Source organism: Melitaea cinxia, chromosome Z (assembly GCF_905220565.1).
Source record: "Melitaea cinxia chromosome Z, ilMelCinx1.1, whole genome shotgun sequence".
NCBI lineage: Eukaryota > Metazoa > Arthropoda > Insecta > Lepidoptera > Nymphalidae > Melitaea > Melitaea cinxia.
The window spans coordinates 13,310,401-13,326,415 of NC_059424.1; the positions used below are offsets into that span (position 1 = coordinate 13,310,401).

The window sequence follows — 16,015 nt, forward strand, 5'->3', positions numbered from 1 at the left end:
TGACATCTTTAGGCATAGTTTTTACGAAAAATTTTTTTATCAGTTCGGCACTATGTAGGATGGGTCTGTTGGCCGAAGATAAGTTTGGATACTGGATAGTGTGTTTGAAATTGGTTGTAATGCCTTTTGTTCGTTTATATTGACACACGTGAAAATATACAGCTCTTAATAGATCGTCAAATGAATGTGTTTACAGAATGTGCTTCATATATATGGTTATGGTTATAGAAACTTTATTCTCATAAAGAATTACAACAAATTCAATTACATGAGAAATTCAACTATATAAACAATTTGTAGTTTATAACATAGTATTACTGCGAGTCCAACACAAAAGAAAAAAAAAAACAAAACTAAAGTGGGTAGAAATTCAACAATCAGTTTACACAGCGATCGAATGCGTGGAATATACATAGATCACACACAGACCAGAAGTGGCATGGCATTTCAGGGCACTTAAGTTATTTGTTATTTTATATATTATTATAAATATTTTATATTTATAATATTTTATATTTATAATATTTTTATTTTATTCAGCAATTGTTTATTATATAATGTTTTAAACGTTTTTTATATGTTTGTAATGATTGTGAGTTCTTTACATCATTCGGAATTTTATTATATAATTTCACGCCTTGAAACAAGATATTTTTTGCACCGTAGTTCGTTCTTGATGCTCGACATATAAGGTTATTCGCGCTCCTCAAGAGAATTTTTTGTACTTGCATTTTTTTAGTGAAATTTATTTGTGTATGTATATTTTTCGTTAAGATTTTTCTTATTAATAAACAAGTATTGTACGTGTATATTTGGGTAACATTCAATAATTTAGTTTTCTCGTATAATTTTTTCGTGGGCGTTAAGTAATTATAATTAAATAGTACCTTTAATAATTTATTTTGAGCTCTTTGTATTAAATTTAAATTGGATTTTGCTGCTGCGCCCCAGATTTCAACCAAATAATCAATGTGGGGTTTAACAAGTGCGTTATAAATGAGGTAGCGAACTTTTTGTGGAAGACATCTTGTTACACTACGTATGAGTCCAGTTAGGGATATAAGTTTTTTTCTAACTTTTTCGATATGTGGTGTCTATGTCAAGTAACTGTCCAGTGTGAGTCAAATATAACAATAAATAAAGACAAAAATCATCTTAACAAACCTTTTTTGTTTTTCCATTTTTCTTTTCTTTATTTATAAAGCCATATACACCTATATAAGGTTAAGTCGGCTTAACCTTTTTTGTTAAATACTTAAAAAATAACTTCTAGGCTAACTTTTTTTTACAAAAAATTACTAGAAAGTGTAAGTCTTTTATTTAACTTCTTAAAATACATTTAAAACATTCTTTAAGTCAAAGTAAAAATTTGTACAAAAAGTAAGAAAAAGTGTTTTGCTTATTCGTGTGAATTACTTAGAAAGATCATCATTAACGCATATTTAGAAAATAATCTTTGTATCTTGACCTATAAGACAAAGATAAATTATTGAAAAAATTTCACGTATTCGTTATTCTTTGTTTTATTTGTATGTAAGACATCGTACTAATAAATGCGAAATTTGGTGTGAATGGATGTATGTTTCCTAATCTTTCACGCAAAAACTGCAAGAACGATTTTGATGAAACTTTGGTATGGTGATAGCTGGAAATCTAGAATAACACATATTTTACGTTTTTTTCCGTCATTCCCACGGGATCGGAAATTACGCGGGTGAAACCACGTAGCGCAGCTAGTATTATATAACATAAAGTTGTAAATTTCATTCACTTAATATTGCTTTAGTACGACTCAGGTTCAAGTCTCAACCGGTTCTAAAATTTCTTATTTCTAAGAACTTATTCACCATCATTGAACTCATGAAATTATCGTTATTAACGTTTGAATCAATCGAAAAGTTATTCACTATTTTACTAGAGTAACGGAAAAGCTCATTTTCATCCAAAAATAAACACACAGGTAAATGTTATAACATGATTTACCTCAAAAACTCAAGCCTGAATTACTATTATATAATAAATACGGGTAAATCATTCTTACAATATAAAAAAATAATTATTATATGTATACAAAATAATAAGACTTGCTTTCTTGTCTTACCTTATTAATCTTATATCAAATGCTTTGTTGCTGACTTTTTGAAATTATTTATTTGTCAACGCCTCTTTGTGTTTCATTTAAGTATCTATATACTCGTATATTACGTGAAGGAAAAACTTTGTACCCCTTTTTACGAAAATTGCGCGGACGAAGGAGTATGAAATTTCGCACACTTATAGTTTATATAGAAAAGGAGTGCAGAATGCCAATATGTTTTTTAATTATGCATAAAAATATATTTAATACATACAAAAAAAAAAAAACACACACACATATAGTCTTTTGTCGATTGTCGAAGTTTCTTTATTTTTTAATTTTTTGGTTTTCTTAATTTAAATTTTTAATTATGGTCGAAATTTCGACCTCTGGGCGACCACTAGTTTTTGTAATTATTTGCCACGCTCTTGTTTGAACGTAATAATTTTCCGCAATAATACCTACATTCTGTGTTTAAGTAACTTGAGTTAAATAATAAATGAGTATCAGCGCGAAATGTAAAGTTTTTGTCCCATAAGGTATTATTAGGTATTATTATTTTTAAAAAAATGCGAAAATCAGTCCTCCCGAGAACATCGTTGCTGTAAAGTATCCAAAACGTAGGGCATTTAAGAAACTTAAAAAAACCGCAATAAAATCCGGAAAAGTTGTTTCATTATAATTCGCGTAAACATGTCACTTCTTGAGTCCTGTCGTAAATTTGTTCAGTGTACTATTGTAAAATTATTTGTAAAATTGTTGCGGTACTGTGTAAATCTTTTCCCTTTTAATGCCTTCTTTATAAAGTTTGCCGACAATATTGCTCAGTATAGACCAGGGCTTAATACTTTTAAAATGGTAAAATGTGAAAAATAAAATATAATAGAATGAAACCCATTTCAAAAAGAAGATAATACAATGAAAATTTTGGTTACAAATTTTTTTATTGACCCTGGTCTAGTATTTTCAATTATAGCGAGCATAGTTTAATTAGTAGTCTTTGCTATGGATGATCTTGACTTCAGTTTTGTACATTAAATTGTAGGTATTTATTACAGTACTAGGAACTTTATAAAATCATCTTCATAGTGTAATTGGTTGATGTCCTTTGCATTTTAGTTAACTGACCTTTCTCAAAGATTATTACTCTTTCAATTCACGAACATTTCATAATAGATGTTGTATCGGAATAATTTAATGAATGTTTTTTATATATATAAGAAATGAGTTGTAGCATTACAATGTGTGGCTTTAGTGTGTTAAATTTAGAAGGTATTTAGCTATAATTGTGATATACACTACCGGACAAGCAGGCGTTGCAAATGTAATTAAGTCAGCACGCTGCAGCTGGTCATTCCATTGTGCTTGGTCTTCTAGTATAATATTGAGGGCTACGTCCTAACGTAGTTATATATACTAGTAGTCGCCCAGAGGTCGAAATTCGACCATAATGAATAAAGCACCTTTTTTAATTTTTTTACTTTTTTACAGTCTTTGACCATCAACAAAAAAGTATAATATGCCTGTGTGTGTCAAATACATTGTAGTGTGTGTAATGATTTTTTTATTGATTTAATATATTTATTTTATTAATTAACTAGTTGACCTGGCAAACTTCGTATCGCCTTATTTTTTTTAAATATAATAATTATATATATCAAAACAAAATATACCCTATCTTTCAAGTTGGATCAAACTGCACACGGTGTGCAAATTTGATTAAAATCGGTTTAGTAGTTTAAGAGTTCATCGCGGACAAACATTGTGACACGAGATTTATATATATTAAGATAGTAGATTAGTAGCCAAGGGCGCGATAGTTATATATAGATATATAGCCTATAGTTCGAGGGTGCAATTGATGCTTACACCCGAGCTATTCTGCTTTACATCTCGATTGTGAGGTAAGTAGAAAAAACCGTTTATTTGTTGAAATTTATATTGATATGAGAACAATTTTCAAATTCTAAAGACACGTGTTTTTTGGGTATGTTAATAGTTTGAGATTGTAATATTTGTTGGTCAGCAGAAGATGATGGTTGCAGATCATCTCTTGAAAAAGATATTTTATTTTTTGAAAGCTGAATAGTTTTTGTTCTTTTATTATACTCACACGAAGACAAGCGACCTCTTTGGTCATTGGACTGAATGCATGATGTCTATTGCCAGTATGATGGTTAGATGTACGCGAATTTTTGAAAGAAAGAAGTGTTTTTTTTTTTAATTACTTACCGCCCCAAGGCTTTTCTAGCTACATTATTACCCTAGAGCGCTAATTAGTCACCTACAAGCCCCATTTGGAGATAATAAGAACCTACTTACCGAACATGAGAGATGTAAATGTATTTTTATGCATAATTAAAAAAAATTGTAGCATTCTGCACTCCTTCTGTATATAAATTATAATTGTGCGTAATTTCATACTCCTCCTTTCGTGCAATTTTCGTAAAAATCGGTACAAAGTTTTTGTTTCACGTATTAATATATATATTATAAGTATATGTCGGACACTTGGGGAGGCCTATATCCAGCAGTGGACTGCGAAAGACTGAAGCGAGCGATTTAACTTGCTCTTCAGATGAAAATAAAATCACTGAAAATAGCACTGATCTTACCTGATTCGGAATTACTCGAAAAGACGATATCAAAAGTTTTTTTTTAATCTCTCAACTCTCTCCACTTTGTGCATATCAATAATAATTAAAGATTGTATTGGATTTCATTTAAAGTAAAATTTATGTGCTAATAGTCTGTGTTCTAATTCTTGTCTGTATGCACTGTTAAACCGGATGTGTGCAGCTTAATTAGTATACCGAAAGATAAGTGTGTAAAGCTCGAAAGGTAAAATGGGCAGAATCACTAAAAATTTTGCTAAAATTTTAACGCTTTTTAAGCGCCAATTTAGTGCTGCAAAATCAAATTTTACGCCTTAATAGCATGATCAATAATTATAAAATTGCAAGCTTTTACTTAAGCTAGAAAAATTCTATTATACTGCCGGTTATAACGCTCATAGTGTTAAGCAGAACTCCGTGTTACCACTTATAATTAAGTGCATTCAACTTGGTTAATTACGAGGTTTTGTGGCGAGGGTTGGTAGCTTCAACACACTACCGCGTGAAGCTATTCGTTTTTTGGTAATCGGTACAACAACCAGTCCAGGACTCGTCGTCGAGCATCGCGGTGATGACGCTCGGCAGTGACAAGTCCCCTCCGAAGACTGTCGTCAGATCACGACGCAGGACAGCCCATCTCAGGCACACCTCGAGGGTGTGCGCCACAATCGTGACATCCAGTTATTAACTCCTTTTGGGCCGTCTGACACAAGTATTCACCAAAGCAGTCGTGCCCGATGAGAACTTGCGTCAGACGGAAGGTGAGGGGCTTGCGCTGCCCACGATACCGTACGGCACTCCCGGATCACCGTCACCGAGATGATGATCCTCTGCACCGACCGCAGTGCGGCCTTATTCCTCGCAGTAAGGCGATCCGCCCAAACCGGGGCACCATACGTCGCCATACTCTGGCAGACTCCGGAATGTAGCTGCCTGCAGGCGGCACTGAGTCCTCCGAGGTGACACCAGTGGGGTGTTTGATGTGCAAAGAAAGTAAAATGAAATTGAGTATAAAATTTCGCACACTTATATATATATATATATATATATATATATATATATATATATATCATCATATATATATATATCGACTCACTAGACGAGTAATTAATTGAACAATTACTTCAACAACTATTAGTGTAAGAAGTGTAAGAACTCTACTAAGAAGTTGAGCAACTATTCCAACAACGATTAGACTGACAACTTGTTGAGCAAATTGATTGCCAACAAGTCTGAGAACTAATTAAAATGATAGTCGAGCAAATTGTAAATAATAAAGAATTCTGTAACTGACACGATTTGAGTACTACTATTTAGTTAGTCCTGCAATCAATCGACAACTATCAACTAGTCTAGTGGTCAATCACCAAACCTGACTGACCAAATAGTGTGACGAATACTTAAATGATTAGTCAACTAATGTCCACTTACAATTCGAGTGGCTGATTTAAACATCTGCTGTAAAACAGTGCAAATGTTTTTCGTTGACATTCTCAACTTAACAAAATGATACAAATTTTAGAGAAAAACTGTTATTAGTTTACTTAAAAGAATATTTCCAGCAAGGAGTTGGTAGCGGTGCTTAGAAAAGTTAATCTGTAGCTGAAGTTGTAATTTTTATTGACCATTAGAAGCAATGATATTTAATATTGTATATTTCGTACGGTATATATATCGCGGCGAATTACTTTACTTGCTTGACTGTACTGTTGTTGTACTGTACTTGCTTAAAGTGTGGGAATGTCAATTCATTTTAAGACATTGCTATGAAGGACTCACTATAAAGCTCTCATCATTTATAAAAATGAAATACAAATAAGACGGACAAGATCTAGCTTTTTATTCGTTTCGCTAATAAATTATAAATAATTAATTGAAATGTTTGCTACTAGATATCGAAATGAATCAGTCCTTTTGGACTAACGCGTCAACTAGAAAAATCTCGAACTAAGGAACTCGAAGTTATTTTCATGTCCTCGTCCACTTTGAAGTTTCCAACTTCTTTGTTACTTGTTTGTATCCCTGTTTCAAAGCTTACAGCTTCGATCCAATTTTTCTTTATTGTTATTGATACATGACTTGCCCGTTGGCGTAGTTTGTAGTGACCCCTGACCCTGCTTTCTGCTCCGAGGGTTGTGGGATAATTCCCTCCCCGACTCTGGGTGTAATATAAATATTTATTTATTTATATTATTTATTTATTGCAAAATGAGTAAATTTATTATTTAAATTTATTGAGGTAGGTTAAAGGAGGATATATTCCTGTTAAAATCTAGAGAAGCCCATCCGGGGAAGTACCTTAACCTAACTGAAAATAATACTGCTCTCAAGTAATATTGTGTTCCTTTGATGAGCAAGAGTCGGGGGCCAGAGTAACCGCAAGCGGGTTGCGGGCTTAAGCCCGCAACCCGCTTGCGGTTACTCTGGTTTAGCAGACGTCTATAGGCTACGGTAACCGCCTACCATCAGATACACTTTTTTGCCTACTTAGTAGTAGTAGTAGATCGCTTCAGCCTGTAATATCCCACTACTGGGCATAGGCCTCTTTCCCCATGTAGGAGAAGGATCTAGAAGCTTAATCCACCACGCTGCTCCAATGCGAGTTGGCGAATATATTCCTTACTATGAGTAACGATCGCTATCGGGTGTACATGATAACAACCGGGATCGACAGTTTAACGTGCTTTTCGAGGCACGGTGGGCAGACCCACAAGGACTGCACAAACAACCAGACCACGGCAAACACCTGTATGGCCAATACAAATGTTTGTCATGTGCGGGGATCGAACCCGCAATCGCCAGCGCAACAGGTACAATCCATGGCTGTAACCGCTGCACCAACGGGCCGTCATAGCTCATAGAATAAAAATTTAAAAAAAATATAAATTATACTCTACTTTGTAATTTATTAGTTCAAGTAAATATAATAGTTTAAAAAATTAATTATATTTGACTAGCAATAATATTTCTAATAACTTTTACAGGGAAATACTATTTTACCAGTTCACGCTGGTCCAAATAGATATGCTTCACGGAAAGTAATAAACATTGGCAGGTGACCTTAAGTTTCATAAATTGTTAACATTTTTAAACTAATACTAACAGGGTCGATAGTTGCGTAACATTTATTTCCTACTACAAGTCATTAGAAAATAGAACAATAACACATGAGTGAGGATGTTGCTATCAAAAATATTATCTTTTACGATCTTAGCATTTAATTGTCTATTTTGATGAAAAGTTCTCGCGAGTACTTGGACTAATTAACTACAATGTGGAACGCTTCGAGTATTCGGTTACGTAAAGCTATTAAGTTTGTTTATTATTATATAACTGGTGCGTGTACGCTCTAATACACTTCGTTCAGCATTCGTGACGCGACAAGAAAATAGCCACCCAGCTGCATTCTCGACCAATGTGTCTGACGTATTTTTAATAAAATGTTGTCAAAAAAATAAAATTATCTACTATTTTTAAAATAACTTTACCTAATATATATATAAAAAAGAAAAAAAAATACAGAAGAAGTTTTGTATTCGCGACTGTATTGTACAATAAATTATTTAGATAAACATATAAATTCTATAAGAAAAGAATAAAAACATACATATAAACTTCATTACATACTACTACTACTTTACTACACATATATACTTCACTCACACTATATACTTTAAAAAGTTTAATGCAATTGCATTCAAGATTTTTTAATATCAACTATAAGTTCTGACTAACGTTTTAGGCATAACAAAACATTCGCGGAAATTTATATTATTCCATAAGTACTTAGTATAATTTCTTAAGAGCATAAAATCAGTGATACAAACCGTGTGTAAAAAGCAATATACCCAGTGATGCGGTAACAACTTGTTAACTGAGAACCTTACTCAACAATTTAATTAGATTTCCTTTTATAAATTTCTTTGAATTTTAATTTAAAATTTAAAATAATTCTATGTAAAACATTAAATGGGTAATTACAATGAGTTAATTGTGATTAATTTGAGGTCAAATTTTATAATTTCTTTTGTTAATAATAGACCAGGGTCGACAATTTTTGTAACTAAAAAAAATTATAGTAGGACGGAACCCATTGGAAAAGGAATAAAACACAATAAAAATAAAATGGCGATGTCCGGCTAGACTACATAGGTAATAAAAAGATCTATAAATTTTATATTTGCACTTTTTAAACATAATCTCAAAATTCACGTGAAAAATTAAAAAAAACCAAGTTTTTGGTTTTTTATTTTTATCTCTTAAATTAATTTTTTTACGAAACTTGGTAAAAACTTACTTTTTTATGTCCCAACACACACTGTAATTTTGTTGATTTAAGATATTTATTTTTTCACCTTATATTGACCCCAATATCGAAAGAGCACCCTAATTTTCAATCGAAAATTCTCACCGCAAAATATCAGTTTTTTTTTTTAAAAGTCGGTGGGTTTTTGTTTGTTGATATCTCTACTCTTTGATGGTGTAAAAAAATATACATTACTATGGTAAATGTTTTCAGAAAATGCGAAACACGCACCGACGCCCCTAATTGCCCCTAATTAATTTTTCCTTTCAATTTCATTGTATTATCTTCCTTTTCCAATGGGTTTCATCCTACTATATTTTTCCACTTTTACCACTTTGAAAGGCTTAAAGCACTGGTCTATAAAAACACTGCACGTATACAGTGTGTGTGTTTCGAAACAGGTAGGAGCATATAGATATGTAGGGATACCATAGCCGAAATTATAAAGTGAAAAAAAAAATAGAAACGTCGGTGTCATAATTGTACAAAAGTAATGAAAACGACAATATTATTATGATTCAGCTCACAGATAATAATTAAGCCTTAACCGGTAGCGGTTCTCATGAAGTGAGCGAGAGCTTGTGAACATTTGTGACACGATTTCCACTTTCTTTAGATTGATAGATGCAACTGTTAGAGATTCTGTATAATAAATTACAATTTTTTAAATATTACGGCTTTTTTTATGTTAAATTAAATTATCATTACTTCTACGACTATATTATTTACGGTATTGAACTTTTTTAATTTGGGAGAGTTTTTTTTAAATTACTTTTATTAAAGAAAATTGTTATAGTACTTCATATATGTACGTATCTAAACAAAATAAAACTTACACAAACAATTACGGTTCAAGTTACAAGTAGGGAATTTACGCATGGAATGGTGGCAAAAATGCTGGCATCATTTCTCCGTAGAATTACAATTCCGATTTAATGGGCAAATCATTCGCCAACCCTCCAGTCCAAGCTAAATAAATCATGGACTTAAATTTTAGTGTTTCTACTTATTTCGGTCCAAGCTAACATTCCGAAAAAAACACTGTCGTTAATGAGAATAAATATTAAGCTGAAAATTTGCGTCGTTAATTGACTAGCCCGTTGGCGCAGATTGTATTAGCATTGCTTTCTGTTCCACGGGTTGAACGTTCGATTCCCGTCTGAGTCTGGGTGTAATATTTGTATTTATTTATTTGTATATGTATTAGTTATATCGATCGGCTGTTACCTATAACATAAGTATGAAGTTGCTTACCGTAGGAAAAAATGATCGTGTGCGTATAAGATATTTATTTATTGACCTGAACTCTACTCCACTAAAATAATTTAAAGTGGACATTCTTTGAACCATCAAAGTGCATTTTATGTGTTGGATCGTTGTGGGATGAATAAAATAATATATTTAGTATTAGAATACCTACTTTAAAAATAAGTGTGACTAGGTAAGAAAATATTTTCAAACTATGTTACAATCAAATTTTGCTAAAACGTGTTATTTTATCCAACGATATATAAAAGCATTTATATTGCAAGCGTATTCCTAAGCTATTTTTACTTTTTTTTGCATCACCGATTTTAATTGGGAAGTGCACGCGGATTTGAATGTGTCTGTGGCAATCATGTTATGTTTGTTCATTACTCTTTTAATAAACTTGGAAAAATTTATATGTTATTTTCGTGCACTTTTATTTATCACCTCGATAAAATTGATCAAAGTGTAAGTTTTAAAATTGTGTATAGATATCGAAAACATTAGTAAAAAATGTTTTTAAAGACTGTCGTCTACAGTTTTTGTGAAATAATTTTATTATTTTTAACATTAATTTTGATATTAACAAAAGAGCTTCTATAACACCTTAAATTTTTTTTAAATATTATGCGAGTTTAATTAGAAATTATACATCATTTAAAAATAGTGGACTCCGAAAGACTTGTTCTTGCATCCGGGTATTACGCTCCAGTACCCTGCCTATTAAAAAGACACACACAAACGTATATTTGTACCCTAACAACATGCATAATAAATTTCATTAAAATTATTGGAGCCATTTCCGAGATTCAGATATACACATACAGAAACATATTACAAGAATTGCTCGTTTCAAAGTATTAGATTGTATATAAAACTTTCATACAAATTCAAACGCAAACTAGTTCGATTATATCATACCTGATTTATTAAATATCTATACAAAATTATTTTTACAGATATTTTCAATTACATTTACGTTTAATAGAAAAGATTACCATTAACGTGTTCTGTACTTTTTATTAGTTTACCCAACAAAAATCGTAGATTTCACCGGTAAATTCCATTGACATAATGTTTCAGTAAGTAAATGTGATGATTTTCTAAGAAGAGAGAATTTTCTGGTTGGGTTTTTGTTGAAAGATTTTGATAAATTATTTATGAAAGACATTAAAAACGTGTTTCTAAATAATAAATATTTCAAAGCACTTACCCATAGTTCCTGGAAACCAAGCACACAGAGGATTTCTTTGCAAGTCACTGCTGCTGTTTCCAACACGAATTTCAAGGTCTTGTAATGGCTGGTGACCTGAGGAATAGGTTTAGAGATTAATTTATTTTGCACACAAATGTAGTATCTGACACGTGTACGTGTACGTGTGCGTTCACTGAAAGATTTGATTATGTTACCCAATGCTTAGTGAGTAAGGAATAAATACATTCCAGTAAGATGAACTAATGTATCTCATTAAATGTGCCAGCTTTATAATATTATTTCTCAGTACTTCAGGTTGGCGGGAAGATATTATCTTTTCTAGAGATTAATCTTTTTTTATTCTAATAAGTTATTAATTTAAGTTCTATAAGTAATTAACATATAATATAAAACAAGTAGGTTAATGAAAAATAAGTATCACAAAAGATATATTTTATTTTTTTATTACTGTTGCTTATTATCTAGTACACATATTTAACGCAGTGTTTATAAAACATGGCTCATGGGATATTTACTATAAGGTAGTAATGAGTTGAAAGGTTCTTTGTATACAAAGGATGCTTTGTTACGTTCGTAATCATGTGCTACTGGACAATCAATATATATAATATAGAACATTATACTTTTAATTTCCTACAACTATATATTAATAATACCGCTCAAAATGTCACCAGCGTTCGGTGACTATTATACAATATTAATTGTAAGTCTTAACTGCTTCACAAACAATTAAACTTGTGTTGTCCCTAATATGTACTAGTAGGTACTCTTTTAAGTTTGGCGCTTGTATTTCAGTATGTAAGAACACGAATAGATTAAACTATGTCGAAATAGTACGACATACCGATATAATGAATGGCTTCACCGTTACAGCTCATGACATACACATGACCGCGGTCACTTTTACAACATGTAGGATACAAGTTGCGACATTGTTCCATCAGCTGTGACGAATTACGAAGGTACTCGCGAAAATTAGCTATACTTATATTTAACAATGTAACTGGTTTAATAAGGTGTTTCTATTACATAGGTAGTTTTTAATGAGATCATTACATTTTTATAAAATCTTGTTGACGTTGTGAAATTGAAGTAAAAGCAGAACAAAATTAAGGTAAATATATAATAATATCAACTTTAATCTCGTTTCATCCACAGGAAGATTTTTAATAGAATTGTCAGTAAAACGATTTCTGTATAAATCATTAGTTTTAATAAATGTCAAGTGAAATCTATATAAATAAATAAAATTGGAGTGCCTGTTTATGATATTAAAATAACCGCTTTTTAGTAAATTCATATGTATGTACCTATACACGGTACATATACTAAAACAACATTTTTTATAATTTTTGTTTGTCTGTCTGTTTGTTCCGGCTAATCTCTGAAACGGCTGGACCGATTTTAACGGGACTTTCACTGGCAGATAGCTGATGTAATAAGTATATATTATCGTACGTATATTAGGAGTAACTTAGGCTACTTTTATTTTAGCTTATGGTATATTTTGTTAAATTCCACGCGGACGAAGTCGCGGGCACAGCTAGAGATATAAAGATATTCATTTTTCTGACGTTTTCTTATTTTCTTTTAATAAAATATCGACATTTCACCGCATATCAAGTTACGTGTATCTACAAAAGTATTTTAGTCTAACTTTGTAAAAGTTATCCCTGTAGTTTCTCTAATATTTAATAATTATAATATGAAATTGTCATTACTGTAGTCTAGAAATAGGAGATTTAATTTTTAATTTTAATGCACAGCACTTATAAATTTTTATTATCTTTTTTTATAATCTAATCCTGAAGTGAGATTGTTTAGAATTTTTTTTTTTAAATTAAAATATCCGTTAGATATCATTACATTAAAGAATCATATTGTAAATATTTCTATTACACTTGTTAAATGACACTCAATAACTCGTTTTAAATCGAACTCGTTTAAGCTATTCATTGTTTTAAAGATAGTAATTTACGTTGCAAGGCGTGTATCGGAAGCATCATTTAATTTTACGGCTACAGGGTACGTAGAAGCAATTAAAATTTCATTAACAAGCCATGACACGTTCTGATTAAAGTGAAAATATTAAAAACTTCCGATAATATTATCAATATGAGTAGTTAGCATATTTTAACCTTGTTGTGTGTATACATCATGCTAAAAATGAGAAGCCTGTTCGGGTACCTTAGAACCTACTACCGTACTAGTAAAGTATTAAAGATTTGAAGATTACCATTGAAGAAACCATAGTATTAGAAATATGTAGGTAGACACTAATGTTTTATGTATTCAAGACATGCATAAAACATTAAACATACATAAAAATTAAATTAATTTTAGAATATTTCTATCTTTTTTTCTACATTGTTTTGAAGTAAAACTTCTTTACGCACACTTGACTTGGAGAGTAAGCTGGTGAATGCGTTACGAAAAGTGTAATCGGGTGAGGCGAACGGAATTTGAGAGTTAGATAGAAATAAATTAGATGGAGCTAAAGAAGTTTTACATCAGTCGTGTGGTCTAAATAACATTCTTTTTCATCTTTTTAAATTAATTTAATAGTTTTATGTACTGTCAGAAAGTTGTACGATAATAATTTACAAAATTAATGTTCTGTTTGTTTGTTGAGTTTGAAAAAGGCTGACTGTTTCACTCAAAAGCTAGTCTCTTTGAATGTCGTCCTTCATTAAACACAGACTGGTTGACATGGCAACGTTTTACAGTAAATAAATATTACTTCCGAGCTAGTTTCACTATACAAATACTTTGATAATTTAATTACGAAGTTCTATTTCTACGTAAGTTAAAATTAATTAATAAAGTAGTATTTACTTAAACAACATTTATACAATTTTCACATAAAAAAAATTGGAAAAATAGTCAACGTAAGTAATAATAACAAACGCTACACGCATAACACAAAACCTAAAAATTGAGATCTTTATGAATTACATTTATAAAACTGTTTACTTTCGGGAATCGAACCCGCGATCTCGAGCGCATCGGCCAGTTACCGGGGTTACTGCTCCAATACGTCGTCATAAATAGCCTTTACAGACATTTTGCATATAAGCTTTCTACTTTTTTTTATTATAGTACAAGTCAATCAAAATAATAAAATTTCGACAACTTGTGAAATCGATGTTAGAGCGTAAAGTAACGCAGCAATATAAAAATATTACCACAGCAGCCTCTTGTTGTGACCCTGACCACTTTGACGGCGTAGTGGCGAAGCAGATCCACCTGCCACCACGGCGAGGCCTCTCGTTGCGTTTCTGTGCAGCGCTTGCCATCGTGTTCCGTGGTCTTTTCACCATCGTTTCCGTTACTGGCACTACCCCCTCTCACTGTAGTTGACTGATTTGCCGGTTTTCTGAATGCGACGTTTGTGCCTGTCGATAGTACACGATAATTTATAGACAACAGTGTTTTTTTTTAAATAATGCGGTTGTATAAATCTTGACGGTGTAATTCCTTCTAAAACTTATGTACTTAGATACATTCTTCTAAGAACAATAGAATATTTCCATGCAGGAATAAGATGTGTTTAAACAAACAAACATAAAGATGTGGAATGTAAAGATTTAACGTCGCTGAATGAAATATTTTTATTAGTAGAATTAGTAATGTTAAATGTTTTGTACCACAAAATGGTGGCTCTGCAGTCCAGTCGCCTCTCAGCGTGCACTCTCGTTGATGCGGCCCGAATAGCTCGTAACCATCATCGCACTCGTACGTAGCTAATGTACCCGGAACTATATCCGTGTCGACGGACAACGAAACTCTCGCATTAGAAGGCACTGCCGGATGGCCACAACGTCGGTCGCCTAGAAAATGAAAACAATAAATAAGTAAAATAAAAATAAAAAATACACGAAATTAATCTATATGAATACAAGTACAAAAGTGATTATATTAATTATTAAGACCGGAGTCTTAACAAGCGACTGTTTGTTACACCGTAACATATCAAGAATTGATTCTGTTAATTACAGAAAAATTCCAAAATTAACGGAAGTTCCAGAGAGGAAAACTTTTGACAAGCCACATGAAATTTTGATAAGACGTTATTGATACGGGAAGCTCTCAACATTTTTGGGTCAAAACAAACTAAATTGAGCTTAATATTAAAATTTACAGATTTTTTACATTGGGACAGGTACGTAGAAAATATGAATACTCTGAAGTAGACTAATTAAGGTTATTAATAGAGTAAGATCCTAGAGCGATAAGACATAACTTATTTTCTGAAAGATGAATCCTTAGACTATCAGTAGTGTCCCATGTGCTTTGAATACCTGCGTACTTGTGGAGTTTGCCCTGTGTCACCTGGGCAGATGGCTATATAGATATAAGTTTCGTGTCAAGATGTGTGTTTTTTTTTTTTTTTTTTTTTTTATTTATAAATTTTGATCCACGGGCTCAAAATGCCCGTGCCTTTGTTTATCATGCATGCATTATAATACTACAGGCGATTTTTCTACTTATTATACTACAGATCGACAGTCCTGTGACTGCCTAGTAAAACTAGGACGTGGTCCGACGCCGAC

At 31.9% G+C, this 16,015-nt stretch overlaps 1 protein-coding gene across 1 annotated transcript in view; it reads right to left on the reverse strand.

Annotated features, from left to right (window-relative positions):
- LOC123668820 (P-selectin) overlaps positions 1-16,015 on the reverse strand; it is a 31,833-nt gene that overhangs the window by 13,476 nt on the left and 2,342 nt on the right. Inside the window, exons 2-4 of the mRNA XM_045602513.1 lie at positions 15,110-15,292; positions 14,648-14,857; positions 11,460-11,555 (exon numbers count right to left, since the gene is read on the reverse strand). Of these exons, the coding sequence (XP_045458469.1) occupies positions 11,460-11,555; positions 14,648-14,857; positions 15,110-15,292 (489 nt within the window). The remainder of the gene's footprint in view (positions 1-11,459; positions 11,556-14,647; positions 14,858-15,109; positions 15,293-16,015) is intronic.